This window comes from Nematostella vectensis, chromosome 2 (assembly GCF_932526225.1).
Source record: "Nematostella vectensis chromosome 2, jaNemVect1.1, whole genome shotgun sequence".
Lineage (NCBI taxonomy): Eukaryota > Metazoa > Cnidaria > Anthozoa > Actiniaria > Edwardsiidae > Nematostella > Nematostella vectensis.
The window spans coordinates 19,549,174-19,561,735 of record NC_064035.1 but is presented as its reverse complement, the minus strand read 5'-3'; the positions used below and the strand labels follow the sequence as shown (position 1 = coordinate 19,561,735).

Genomic DNA, 12,562 nt, shown 5'->3' with positions numbered 1-12,562 from the left:
ATGGAACATACTATATGGTGAAGCTTGCAGTGGTTAACTTACGATTCTTGCTAAGCCGCGCAGTCAGGAAGTTAATGTGCACAGTGCTGCGCATGGTGCTGTTTCCAGTTTATGTCTGGTATATCATAGTATCTTTTCCATTTCGACTTTACGCAAGAATCATCAAGATGCTCAATGAAATGACCAACCGTGCTTTGCGAAGAGTCTTGAAAATTCCCCAAAGAGGGGTTATTAACGCCCACAAGTTCATGGTGAAGTGGATGGAAGAACAGGAGCGTCATTCGCCGTGGAACGAACTGGAAGAGGATCTGGACTCTGATTGGAGCGTGGATAGCGATGAGGTCGTGGTTGAGAGGAGCTCTATCTATGTACCTGATTACCTTCAAACAGACAGATCTGTTAACAATGGTAAGGCATGTTTTCACTCCTCGCAAAGCGGCTCGAATGACAGTCCACCACCCTTCCCCGTGGAAGGCGAAGGGAACTTGACTACTTTTCTTGCTAAAATTCAGGGTAGGGCCTGCGAAACTCCACCAGACTAAAATTCCTGAGCCCTTCTTCGGTGCCCGCCCCCTTTAACAACCCTCAGGATTTCAGTAGAATAATGATAATAATAACAATAAAAGAGAGAAAGAGAAAGAACCCCCTCCCCCCCCCTTAAGAGTGCCTCCTTGTTCAATTTTCGGACGCCCCCTCCCCATCTTCCTCTCCCTCATGGGTATTTAGGAACCCTTCTCACAGAAGGAGGAAGGTTATCCCAATAAAATTACGATAAGACACATCCATGGGCTAATGTCGTATTTTTTTTTTCCAGCGCCGCGTCTATTGCTAAGAGCATTGGATTGGGTTTTACCTGCTCCACAGAGAACTCCAAGCAGTGATCACAGCCTACCAGACTTACCACCGCACTACCATACTTGGGACATGCGCTACTATGAAATGGTCGTTGAACCGGACAGCCGTGTCATGCGATCACCGTATTACTGAGATACGGGACTGTCAAGTACCCTCGCCAATACGATAGCGCCTCGAGCGAAGCATTCATTTCATGGGGTGTTTTAAGGTATAACAGCGAGCAGCCCGGTTCAGACTGGGCGTTCTAGTTTTTAGAATTTGTAGCCCATGAACAGTCGAAAGTATGCCCCGGCCAGATGTGTTTACTCATCTAAAAAAGTACATTTTGGCGAATCATTGATAAAACGAGCTTTGACACGTACTCCACGAAAGAATTCGCTGAGTCGGCGTTGCAGCACATAGCAGCGTGCGTGTTGGTTATATATAGCATTTACGAGTAAATCAAGAAGTTGCGAAAATTATGAGAATTATCATCTTTCAAATATAAGAAGTATTTGCATCAGGAATAGCAATAAGCCAAGCATCCAAAAACCTTATTAGTCTCGGAAGTTTCTCGCTAACCTTTCGGGAAGCAGTCGAACCAATTGTGATTACGTAGTGTTTCTAAAAATAGCACTTCCCAGTATATAGCTTTTGTTGTGTCGCAGGCAGTTATCAGGCGTTCACCTTTGCACATCATATTTGAATTACTTTCGATTTCAAACTCATCATTTCCTGGGTAGCTTTGGCGTTTTTCAACGCAAAAGTTTCGTACAAAGATATATATTTGTTAGACAAGACAGCCGAAATATGAGTGAGAGCGATACGGGGCCGTCAAAAGCTAACGAAAGAGTTTGCGAAGCAGATTTCGCAGCCGTTGTTTTCCACAACGTGTCGGATTGCTATATGCCAGGTAACGACATAGAATGCTGCTACACAATCAAATCATCGGTAAAACCAACCAAGAAAGATTGGGTCGGTTTGTTTAAAGTCGGGTGGCAGTCATCGAAAGAGCATTTCACATACGAATGGTCGCCGTTTATTGAACAACAAGATGTCGAGGAAGGGAAGGCGATCGCAAACCGTGTTCTCTTCAAAGCCCATTTCTTGCCAAAAGCGGACGACGAGTTTTACCAATTCTGTTACGTCTCGTCGTCTGGGGACGTAAGAGGAGCAAGTGTCCCATTTCAGATAAAAACTAAAAGCGACGACTATGGATTTGAATGTTTGGAAATGGATGACGAGGAGGGAATGTTGTTGGTGAAAAATCGGACTGCGATACTCGAAGATTCACTCAGCCGGGCCCTGGAAGAAAACACCTCCCTAAAAACCTCCAAAGAACAGTACGAGTCAACAATCAAGGAACTAAATGATTCCATTATGGAGCTTGAAAATAGAAAAGCAACTCTCACAAGCAAGTTGAACTCTATCACCAAAGATTGTGAGGAGTCCAAGAAAGAATCTCGGGCATTGTCGATATGTTTAGAGGAGAAAACGAGGAATCTGCACGAGGAGAAACGTAGAAAGGAGGAACTTGAAAAGAAAATCGAAGAGATGGAGACAAGCAAAAATGAGCTCTTGGTAATGTTAGAGAACGCAAACAAGAAAACTGAAGAGCTGGCAATTCTTTTGGAACAAGAGAGAATCCAGAGTTGTGAAGTGCATAAAACAAGGGAAAAACTTGTAACTGAGAAGATACAATTTCTTCAAAACATTGCATCTAACAGGGACCTTGCAGATCAGCTGTCAGTTGATCTGGCTGCTAAAGCAAAAGAAGTAAAAGCCATGGAAAGTAGACTGAGTGACGAAAGAGCACATCATCAACAGAAAATCAGTAAACTGAACAGCTGTCTTGAAGAGGCTGTGAGTGACCTGAATTCCCTCAGAGATGAGCTCAATAAAGAAAAAGAAGCAGCTTCCTCTATGAAGATGACATTAGAGAAGAAAGCAAAGGAAGCACTAGAGAAATCTCAAATTGTTGAAATTGCACTGAGGGACAAGGAAAGTGAGATCAAACTTCTGAACAAGAAGGTGGAAGCCACTGATTCAAAGGTTTCCAGTCTAAAGCGCGAATTTGATCAATCCAAGGAAGAGGGTGCACTTGAGATGTCTAACCTGGAAGACAGGCTTAACTCTTTACTTGAAGAAAATTACATCAAGCAAGAAATGATCTACCGTCTTGAACAAGATCTTGATGACATGAATTCCCTGTTGGAGATAGAGAAAGGAAAAAGCACTGCATTAGAAGAAGATTACGAAAGTGCTCTAAGAAATCTTGAAAATCAGTTAGAGGGAGAACGTGCACTGAACAAGTCATTGTGTTCCCAGTCTGATCGCACCCTCACAGAGCTCCAGAATCAAGTTGAAAACCTTCTTGAGGGTAACCAAAGACTGGTGCATGAACGAGAAGAGAAAAATTTGCTTATCAAGAACCTCCAGGAGGTATCAGAAAACAAGACAAAGCAATTATCCAAAATGCAAGAGGAACTACAGACCACAAGTGTTCAACTCAGAGATGCACTGGCTAAAGTTGAGGAGCTGAAATCAAATAAAGAACTGCTACAACAATCTCTCAGTGATTCTAAGGGGGAGAGCCAACAAATGACAAAGAACTCTGCTGCTTCCATGTATGCACTGCAGACGGCTCAATCTCACCTGGAGAAGAAGTATTTCCAGGTTAAAAAGGAGCTTGAGGAACTCTGGAAGGAGCGGAATGAGTTGAAGAGAGTTCTGGCAGCTGTCCAAGGAGACCTTCCTGTCGGGGACTTGCGCCATGAGATTGAAGATCTCCGTGCCAAGAATTATGACTTGAGGGCACGGCTCAACATGGGTGCTGAAGCGTACAAGATCAAGTTCATTGAGTGGCGCAAGCTTCAGTCACAACTCCAGAAAGCAAGGAGATCGTCACCTTCTGTAAATTCTGATAATGAAGTTTGTCATGATGCAAGGAACACAATCTCAAAGCTCAGAGAAGAAATGGAGGAGTTGAGAGAATCTTCTGCCGCAGCACAAAAGGCTTTGGAGCAGGAAAAACAACAAAGGTTGGAAAAGCTTGAAATGGTGAGTTTAAGTATTTTTTTATTTTTTACTGTTTTTTTTATGCTCAAAGCTGTAAAAATCTTTATTATTATTGGAAGATTTGATTTTCTTTCATGTTTTATAATTTTCAAATATTTTATGGATTTGCATAACATTTCTAAAAAATAAATATTGGCCTCTTTTCAAAAAGGTTAAAAATTAATTAGATGTATGTTCAAATATGATTAAGGAAGTTTACTTTTTTGTGATTTTACCATACTTGTTTATTCTTTTTATCCTATAATGGATAGTCTTCTATTATTTATTAATAATCAATTACACCCAATTCAGTTGTAATAAACAATATAAATATTGTAATTCACTGTATATAATTTGTGCATGTTTCTCTTATGAGTTGTTTAGAATGAGAAAGCAGTTTTTTTACCTAGCTCATCAAAATCCTAATCATATGTAAATATTTGATATGATGTCATTGGTGTTTTAAGATTACATTATTTATTCAGTTCCTGACTATTTTCAGATACATACCACTTAAAATATGTATGCTTATTCTTTATTTTTAAAGCCTTTGTATTTTCTTTTAGAATAACCAAGAGATCATGTTTCTAAGAGAGGAACTTCAAAAAGCAGTTGAGGAGACCATGCAAAAGACCTCCACAGAATCACCAGAAGAGGAGAGTGTCTCTAGTTTAATGAGGCAGATGTCACAGCTACAGTTAGAGGTGGAAGTTCGTGACACAAGGCTAGCAGAAATTGAACATCTTTTCCAGACAGAAAAAGCAGACAAACAAAACTTAATCTCGGAAATAATGAATCTGCAGGAGCAACTACAAAAGGCAGAGAAGGACGAGGAAACAAGAAAGGAGGAGGTAGCCAAGCTTGAATGTGACCTTAAGCGGGAGCAGAATGAGCATGACCAGCTTGGGGAAGAGGCACGACAAAAAATAGCTGAGCTTGAGAAGACTGTTCTGAGTCTTAGAGGAGAGGTTGAGCGCTGGAAGATGGAAGTCGACATGTATGTTGCTGGGGAGTCACAGAGGATCGGCAGTAATGAGGATATACCAGTTGAACCACCAGTTGAATCACCATGCCCGCCTGTGCCCACACCACCTACATCAGGTAAGAAGAGATATGCTGCTTTATTAGTGTGAAAAAAAAAGAGTTAAATAGCTAGTTCTCACTACTAGATAAAATATTTTACAACTTCCCTTAATTTTTTTTTTAATTTGATCAATCAAACCTTCGTCAACCTTTCCTTAATCATTCCAAGTATAGGGAAAGCATAAAACAGTAGAGAGATTTCAACGTTTCAGACTTCAATTTCAGTCCTTCATCAGGGCGGCTACTAAAACTGTTACAAGGATAACACCTATATACTTTAATCATTTCAAGTTCATACTAATGAAATTATTTACTCTAAGTGTGGAACATTATTGCTCAAAGGCTTTTCTAACTTGGGAGCAAGAGAATAATTGACTTATATTTTCAGCTAATTAGACCCTTCTCTTCACAGCGCCATTACCCAATTTCCAGTGGCCTTGGCATAGGAACTGGCCCCCACACTTCCCTCAGCAGGGAACCCCTCATGTGTGTAGTACTCCACAGCAGCCATGGGTGATGGTACCAAGGGACGCTGGTCAACAGCCAGAGGTACCCCCCACAGCCTTTCCTCAACAGAACCACCCCCCCTTCCCTACACAGCAACCAGACCAACAACAGGGGGGAGCCAACAGAGAGTGTCCAGTGTGCAGAATTGTATTTCCTCCAAATGCTAATGTGCAGTTTGTCCAGGATCATATTAACTCACACTTTGATGGTCGTTCTTAGAAATAATCTCATATGATTTGAATTGTTTTTTTTTGTAGCAGTGTTTATAATACAAAGCTTGAGAATTGCTTTTTATTTAAACAGATTACAAGTAGGGTAAAGTGATTTAGTTCAATTTCTATGTTGACATGTTTATTACCATTTGCATTATATAGAATTGTATAAAGCTACAAGCATGGGTCTAAACTATGCAATAGCGGCTGTAATGTGTGTTACCTGTTTAAATTCCTATAATTTGATCTAAGGTTAGGGAGATCAATTCCGAAAAGAAATATATGTGTGATATCCTTATCAATATGTGTGATGTCCTTATAATTAGCAAAGCAGAAAGAAACATTTACAAAATGTGAATGGTCATGACAAGTAAACACAATATAAATATTACAATATTACACGGGGCATTCTAGAGCTAGAATTCCTAGAGCTAGGTGACACAATCAGGTCACTATGGACTACATCTTATTTCAAGTAATAAAGCAGGCTAAATACAAAAGCTTATACGCGCATGTGAGAATAACACGAACGAGGAAGAAAGACGGACGGAGAGCAAAAGAGGCGGGAAACGAAAAGGAAGAAAAGGTTACGATCTGTTCCTTCTCTCAAGATAGGCATAGGCCTTTAACTTCTTCGTTATTAGTGGAACGTAGTTTAGGAATAGGTTATTCAGAAAAGGAGTGAAAAGAAATCAGGAACTGCTAGAAATTAAAGGTTTAGTACAATAAAATGATCTTAAACATCTTAGGATGAACTAAAACCATGTTCCTTATCGGTTCTTTTTAATGACATACCGTAAATGATTTAATAAATCCTGGGGGCGTTACTTAAATTTCAATGGTCGGGGGGGGGGGGGGGGGGGGGCGTTCATTATAAACTATAGTAACATAACGAACTCAAGTGCAGTGGGTTTCTAATTTCATTTAGGATTACGTTGAATTATAGCCTGCGTAGCAAGCGTTTATTGATAAGTAGCAAGAAAGCTGCTCGCTTAGATTAAGCAAGAAGGCAATCAAATTTGATTTATATTACAGGAATTCCCATGTCGTCTGTTTTTAAGCTGGGAGGTAGGCGAGCGGCGGAGGGGTTGGGGGGAGGGGTTGGGGGGAGGGTGTTTAATAAAAAGGGGCGTTTGTAGGGAGGGGCGTTCAATACATACTTGTAAGCTTAGGGGGGCCTTCATTAGATAGGAAGCGCTCTTTAGGTAGGGGGCGTTAATTAAATCATTTACAGTAACAAGGAGAGGAAATGGTTGGCTATCCATTTGTGAATTGGTATATTGAGGTGTCAACGAGTACTTAATAAAAATCACATATGATTTATCATGCGACTTGGTGCCTTACTAAGGATTCCTGTAAGCATTCCCTCGATAATTTGAGTGACATTTCTTTCGGTCTGTGTTCGTGTGCTTCTTATTAGAAAATGTCTACATTTCGATAAAAGTCGTTTGAATGAAAAATTCCCATGGTTCCTTGGGGTTGGCATAACGCGCATGTCGTTGCTAAGGCAGCCCATGACGTATGTCCTATAGACGTGAGGCGTTGTATGGATTCCAGAGAGGAATAATTTAACTTGTCTGTCGGTGGCGTTCTCCATTATCCCGGCCCGTCGCTGTCATGTGCTCCCCGTTTGCTGCGGGCAACTGGCGCCGGTACAGCCAGCCACACTTTCTAACTCCGCTACTACTTGGGGCGAGGAATCAGTCGACTGAAGGCAGCGTTGAAGATCTCCAATCGTACAACAAGGATAGCGAGAGTTTCCAAGCGTTCGCGTCCCTAGCGCAGATCCCCAGCGAAGCGAGACGACGAGAGCAGGACGATACCCCGCCAGGGTTCTGGGAACGTCTACCACTCGTGTTCAAAGCCAACTATGGTCTTGCACTGACGACCGCCTCCGGTATCCTGTTTGCCTTAGCGTCCTTGTTCGTCAAGCTATCGAACACGACGGTGCCCGCATTTGGGATCATATTCGTGCGACTACTCATATCCGTGCGCTACTCGTTCTGCCGCCGTCTATTTACACCCGCACTAATCTTCTAGGAGAAGTAAAACAGCGACCCTTCCTGATGGTATATTGTGTGTTTAACTTCGCGTCCATCTCGGCGATTTATGGGGCGTTTACCATGCTTCCGTTAGGCGATGCCACGGTGGTGATATCCACGACTCCTGTGTTCACCGCGATTCTGGCGTACCTCGTGTTACTTGAGCCCTGGCACAAGATGGATGTCATCTCTACCGCTATTTGCTTGTTGGGGGTGGTCCTCATCACACGACCAACCTTCATACACTGTTAGTTTCAGGGAGTTATTTTTACTCCACTCAGAGAGTAAAAACTACTCTTTGCGATGGAGTACTTTTATAGGAGTAATTTGAACTCCTTTATTGGAGTAAAAACTACTCCACTGAGGAGTATTTTTTTTGTTTACTCCCTTAACGGAGTAAGTTTTACTCTGCTGAGAATTAGTATCGAATGTTTCTTAGAAAAAGAGTGATTTTCACTCTTGTTGGTCAAATAATGGAGTAAAAAGTACTCTTTTCTGGGGGGTAATTTTAGCAGAGTAAAAGCTACTCCAACTATCTGAAGTGAAAAGAGTTATTTTTACTCCAGATGGTCAAGAAATGGAGTAAAAATGTACTCCTTTGAGGGGGTAGGTTTTGAAGAGTAAAAACTACTCCAGCCATCTCCTGTTGAAAGAGTAGTTTTTACTCCAGCTGTATCTTTTTAGAGCAGTAACAAACCACACCAAATATATAAAATAAAGCGGGTTGTTTTTTTACTCTGAATTAGCTGGATTTAAGAAGGAAAACGATAGTCTTTATTATATAAGACAACAGATAAAAATAATAATTTATCGTATTTATTGTTGAGACAAAAACTCTACCCTGTGCCTAGGAGTTTCCTAAGATTTCCTAAGTTCGATCAAAACAACAAAATATGATTAAACTTCCTAAAAATTCCTAGGATTTCCTAGTATAAGCAGTAGACCAGAAAATCGGATCCAAAATCTTAGGTAGAAGATTTGAAGCATTCTACAATTTAGGAACTCTTAGGAAATTCTTAGGAAGTCCTAAAAGAACATTTTCAATACAAGAACAGGCCTCACCATACTTGCATATATTCTCAGCTATACTACAACAATAGGAAATGTAATCAAAGACAGGCATTGGACTCGAACATGAGTTTTATGTGGTGTACTTTCAGAATTCGCTCAGAATAATTAGTACTGCATTGAAAAGAAAGATAGGTAGGGTGATAATTGTATAAAATTCTTAGATCCGATTTGAACATTATAAAATCATATATATTGTTTCTAATAGAAATGCTACTTGAGATTATAAAAAAAGAAGTCCCGCTTTGCAGATAGAAGACGGCTCACCAGGGCCCGTAAAAGCAAAATGTACCGGGCGTCCCTCGCTTTAGTGGCCGAGAGGGGCTTGGGCCCAAGGCGCAAAATCATAACGGCCGAACGAAATCCATTATCACAGCCTCCAAACGGATAGCCGTTTATTCCCGTCTTTTCTACGCGTAATTCACCTTTTTTAAGGATTTGATGGCAGAAAATGGATTGAAGTAAAAGGTTAGTGTGTAATGGGCTTTATAATGTGATAGGTTCAATAGTAAATATGATTTGTGCGACCAACTTCAGCATCAAATCATCGTTCGTGAGCGGATTTCTCGAACTAGACTATGTTTTGTGATTCTTTGTTATCTTCCAAAGCAATACTACCTTCTTATGTGTTTCTCTTATTATCTTCGCAGGACATTATGATAGAGATAGTAAAATGTGCTCGGGTTGCAAAGCCAGAAAAGAAAGAAGTTGGAGGTATAAGGAATGTATCAATTCGTAAATCGCAAGAAACGAATAAAAACTTCGTAAACTTAAGTTATTCACTAATCACCGTACTTACATCTAAAGCGCCTATGCTTTATAAACTGTTACTTGAAGCACAAAATTGAATAACTTAGCTTACTAAAAACCTAGTAATCAGTCTTGCACCTAAAATTTGTCCAGATATTTATTTTGAATATCTAATGTTACTGTAGTTGGTTTTTGTCCGTATATTCTGATCACAGTAAACCCTGCATATGAAGAACCTAGTTATCTTTTCAAGCTAGCCTACCAGGTTCAAATTTAAATGGTGCATATAGAGGCATTAGGCTTCTAGCTTCTTATCTGAATGTACAAAGATGGAGGAGGAGGCAGTTCTTTTGGAAAACCGTAATGACGCCAAAAAGGGTAATGTTCAAAAGCTGTTAAAGTTGTTATAGAAAAATAATATTGTGTATGTTTGTTTCAGCTTTGTTATATTGGAACACTTGTTAGTAATTTTGTCCTGGATACCTTATGTCAAATGACTATTATTTTTCAAACATTTTTTCAACTTATATTTTTGTTATTTTTTAAACTGAATTGTTTAATTAAATGATTTGTCAAATTCATAATAACGTCTTTTCCTTGGTGTTTCTAAATTACTCTAATTTTTCCAGTATTAACCCCTGAAGTAGGTGGAGTTTAAACGGCCATTTTGTAAAAACATGGGGGAGGGGGTTGAAATCATCCCTTTAGTTACCCAATTAGTAGGGAGTAAAAATTGACTCCCATTTTGAGGGTGAATTGTACTCTTTGAATGGAGTAACAACAAGCAACCTAGTAAATTACTCCACTTAGCTACCCCCTAAAGTGGGTAAAATTTACTCCCCTGAGAGAGTAGGAAAAAAAGGAGTAAAAAATAACTCCATTTTGAGGGTAAATTGTACTCCTTTAATGGAGTAATAGCAAGCAACCTAGTAAATCACTCCCTTTAGTTACTCCCCTACAGGGGTAAAATCTACTCCCTTGAGAGAGTAGAAAAAAGGGAGTAAAAAATTACTCCAAAAAGGGAGTCATTTTGTACCTCGGTTTTTTACTCCCTTTTGGAGTTAAAACTACTCTCTGAAACTAACAGTGTATTCCACACAGGTAGGCCGATATCATGCGAGTCCCAGTATGTTGTCAGCAGTGTTTGACGTAGGTCCATCACTTTGTTGGGCTGAAGTTTTGTGACAGGACCGTCTCGAGCGGTGCAAATTATGCCAGACGTGTGTGTACAAAGTGACCCTAGCTCAGCCTCGCCCTATGATCACTTTACCTTCCGGACAAATAAAATGAACAGAGTGTTGGTATGTGTTTATGCATCTGTCAAGCTTTTGACTAGAAGCAGCGGTCACCACCTCCACGTGCGGATCTAGGAGTTACAAAGAAGGGCAGGGAGCAAGGATTTTAATTCTTCGTATTCTTCTTTTACTTCTTCGTATTTTTAAGCAAAATCTCTAAAAATAGGGGGGGTCTGGGCCCGCTTTGCGCATCCTTAGATCCCATAAGAGCGCCTTTTTGTTTAAGTTCTTGCGCTGATTGAACTGGAAATTCAAGTAGTCTACTTAGTAACTGAGTGGTCACTTCAGGCTTCCCGTTTATTTCTTTAGATTCCTCGAGGGTTCACACGTTCAGTGGCTACATAGTTGCCCTCCTTGGAGTCATTCTTCAATCAGTCACCTTCACCATGGTGCGAGGTCTCGGCCAGTCTACCAGTTTCCTCACCAACGTTTTCTACTTCGGCTGGTGCAGCGCGCTTCTATCTGTTATCTCCATGTTTGCTTTCCAGAAACCAGTTATTCCAGATTGCGGCGCAGCCAGATGGTCTCTTATAGCAGTTGGCAAGTGCATATAACCTTGACCAGGGAGGATATCTGCATATCTTCTCTGTTCATTTTGTAACGGAAAGTAGGGGTTTTCTAAGGATTTGATTTTTATTTTTGTCTTAATATATTCTTTATATAATTGTAGAACTTCTACTTATATTTTCAATATTTTGAATTTGTTATTAAAGGAGTTTTTGGTTTTTCAGCACAGATAGTCATTCTATCCCCCGCCACCAAAGTATAAAGTTATTCATCCAGTAAAAATATACAATGAACGATTATCGTACTTTCTTAAACGTTTTGATTGTCAATGTTGACAGGCAAACCCTAACATTTTGATTTGCTTTTATCGCTATTCGGAGTCATGGGAAGCCTGTGTCTCAACCGTGGTCTGCAGTTCGAGAATGCGGCTCCCGCAGCGCTCATGCGCAATGTGGACATCCTGTTTGCATTTGTATTCGACGTAGTGTTCTTTAACGAGCGTCTTCACGCGTTGACGGTGGGGGGAGGGGTGATAGTTTCACTAGCGACTTGTTTTGTCGTCACTGCAAAGTTGTGGAGGGCAAGGAAAAAGAAAGCTCGTGAACTCTGACTCTACCCTCTTCCTTTCGCTTCTGGCGTTATGTGGTGACGGGATAAGGAAGCTTAGAAACTCGGACCCTCACAAAATCTTCCCCTTTACCCGCTTCTCTGGTTGGACAAGAATATATTGTTGAGATGCAAATGAATAATAAACTGAGCTTGAAGACAACTGTGTGACTAGAAAGAGGGGGGGGGGGGGGGGGGGAGGAGTCCGATATATTTTGGGAGTTTTGAATCGTTAGCCCACGCTGTATTGTTTTCTGTTCGAGGGTGAAAAAGAATATTTTTGCTGGGGAGGGACATTAGCCCCACGTACCCAGCCCCCACTAGCTTTCACGCGGTTAAAGTCCATATAACCTTTCAGAATTGATAGACTTTGTCAATTATATATATTTTCATCTCTCAAATGGTATGTGGTTCGTATGGACCCTATAAAACACGCGTTCGCGCGAATAACTCAAATCTGTAATATCTACCTATCTACCTGCTTTGAGTGGTTAAAGACATTTGTCGGGCAGAGGCTCAAACTCGAGAAGTGCTTCTGCAGTCCCGGAATGACACCTGATTTGATCGGTAGTTATCTTTCTACTATCAAGATCAGTGAGGC

At 40.7% G+C, this 12,562-nt stretch overlaps 3 protein-coding genes and 1 long non-coding RNA gene across 4 annotated transcripts; all 4 read left to right on the top strand.

The window, feature by feature from the left end:
- Positions 1–233: 233 nt before the first annotated feature.
- LOC116612005 lies at positions 234–1,372 on the top strand. The gene is made up of 2 exons (XM_032372618.2): positions 234–408; positions 815–1,372. Exons 1-2 carry the CDS (start codon positions 249–251, stop codon positions 985–987), a joined length of 333 nt encoding a protein of 110 aa, XP_032228509.2. The 5' UTR covers positions 234–248; the 3' UTR covers positions 988–1,372.
- A 126-nt stretch (positions 1,373–1,498) lies between these two features.
- LOC116612004 (tax1-binding protein 1 homolog) lies at positions 1,499–7,016 on the top strand. Its single transcript, XM_032372617.2, has 3 exons — positions 1,499–3,894; positions 4,458–4,992; positions 5,387–7,016. The coding sequence occupies exons 1-3, from the start codon at positions 1,645–1,647 to the stop codon at positions 5,698–5,700; spliced, it is 3,099 nt and encodes a 1,032-aa protein (XP_032228508.2). The 5' UTR covers positions 1,499–1,644; the 3' UTR covers positions 5,701–7,016.
- A 740-nt stretch (positions 7,017–7,756) lies between these two features.
- On the top strand, positions 7,757–11,578 carry LOC116612013 (solute carrier family 35 member G1-like). Its single transcript, XM_048724304.1, has 3 exons — positions 7,757–7,976; positions 10,643–10,654; positions 11,158–11,578. The coding sequence occupies exons 1-3, from the start codon at positions 7,760–7,762 to the stop codon at positions 11,400–11,402; spliced, it is 474 nt and encodes a 157-aa protein (XP_048580261.1). The 5' UTR covers positions 7,757–7,759; the 3' UTR covers positions 11,403–11,578.
- Positions 8,006–9,962, top strand: LOC125561087. The gene is made up of 2 exons (XR_007307104.1): positions 8,006–9,271; positions 9,454–9,962. It is a non-coding gene; the product is annotated as an uncharacterized LOC125561087 (long non-coding RNA).
- Positions 11,579–12,562: the final 984 nt, after the last annotated feature.

Coding starts and splice junctions, on each gene's coding strand:
- LOC116612005 (XM_032372618.2), top strand. CDS start 249: ATGGTGAAGTGGATGGAAGAACAGGAGCGTCATTCGCCGTGGAACGAA. Junction 409..814: donor AGACAGATCTGTTAACAATG/GTAAGGCATGTT, acceptor TTTTTTTTCCAG/CGCCGCGTCTATTGCTAAGA.
- LOC116612004 (XM_032372617.2), top strand. CDS start 1,645: ATGAGTGAGAGCGATACGGGGCCGTCAAAAGCTAACGAAAGAGTTTGC. Junction 3,895..4,457: donor GGTTGGAAAAGCTTGAAATG/GTGAGTTTAAGT, acceptor ATTTTCTTTTAG/AATAACCAAGAGATCATGTT. Junction 4,993..5,386: donor GCCCACACCACCTACATCAG/GTAAGAAGAGAT, acceptor TTCTCTTCACAG/CGCCATTACCCAATTTCCAG.
- LOC116612013 (XM_048724304.1), top strand. CDS start 7,760: ATGGTATATTGTGTGTTTAACTTCGCGTCCATCTCGGCGATTTATGGG.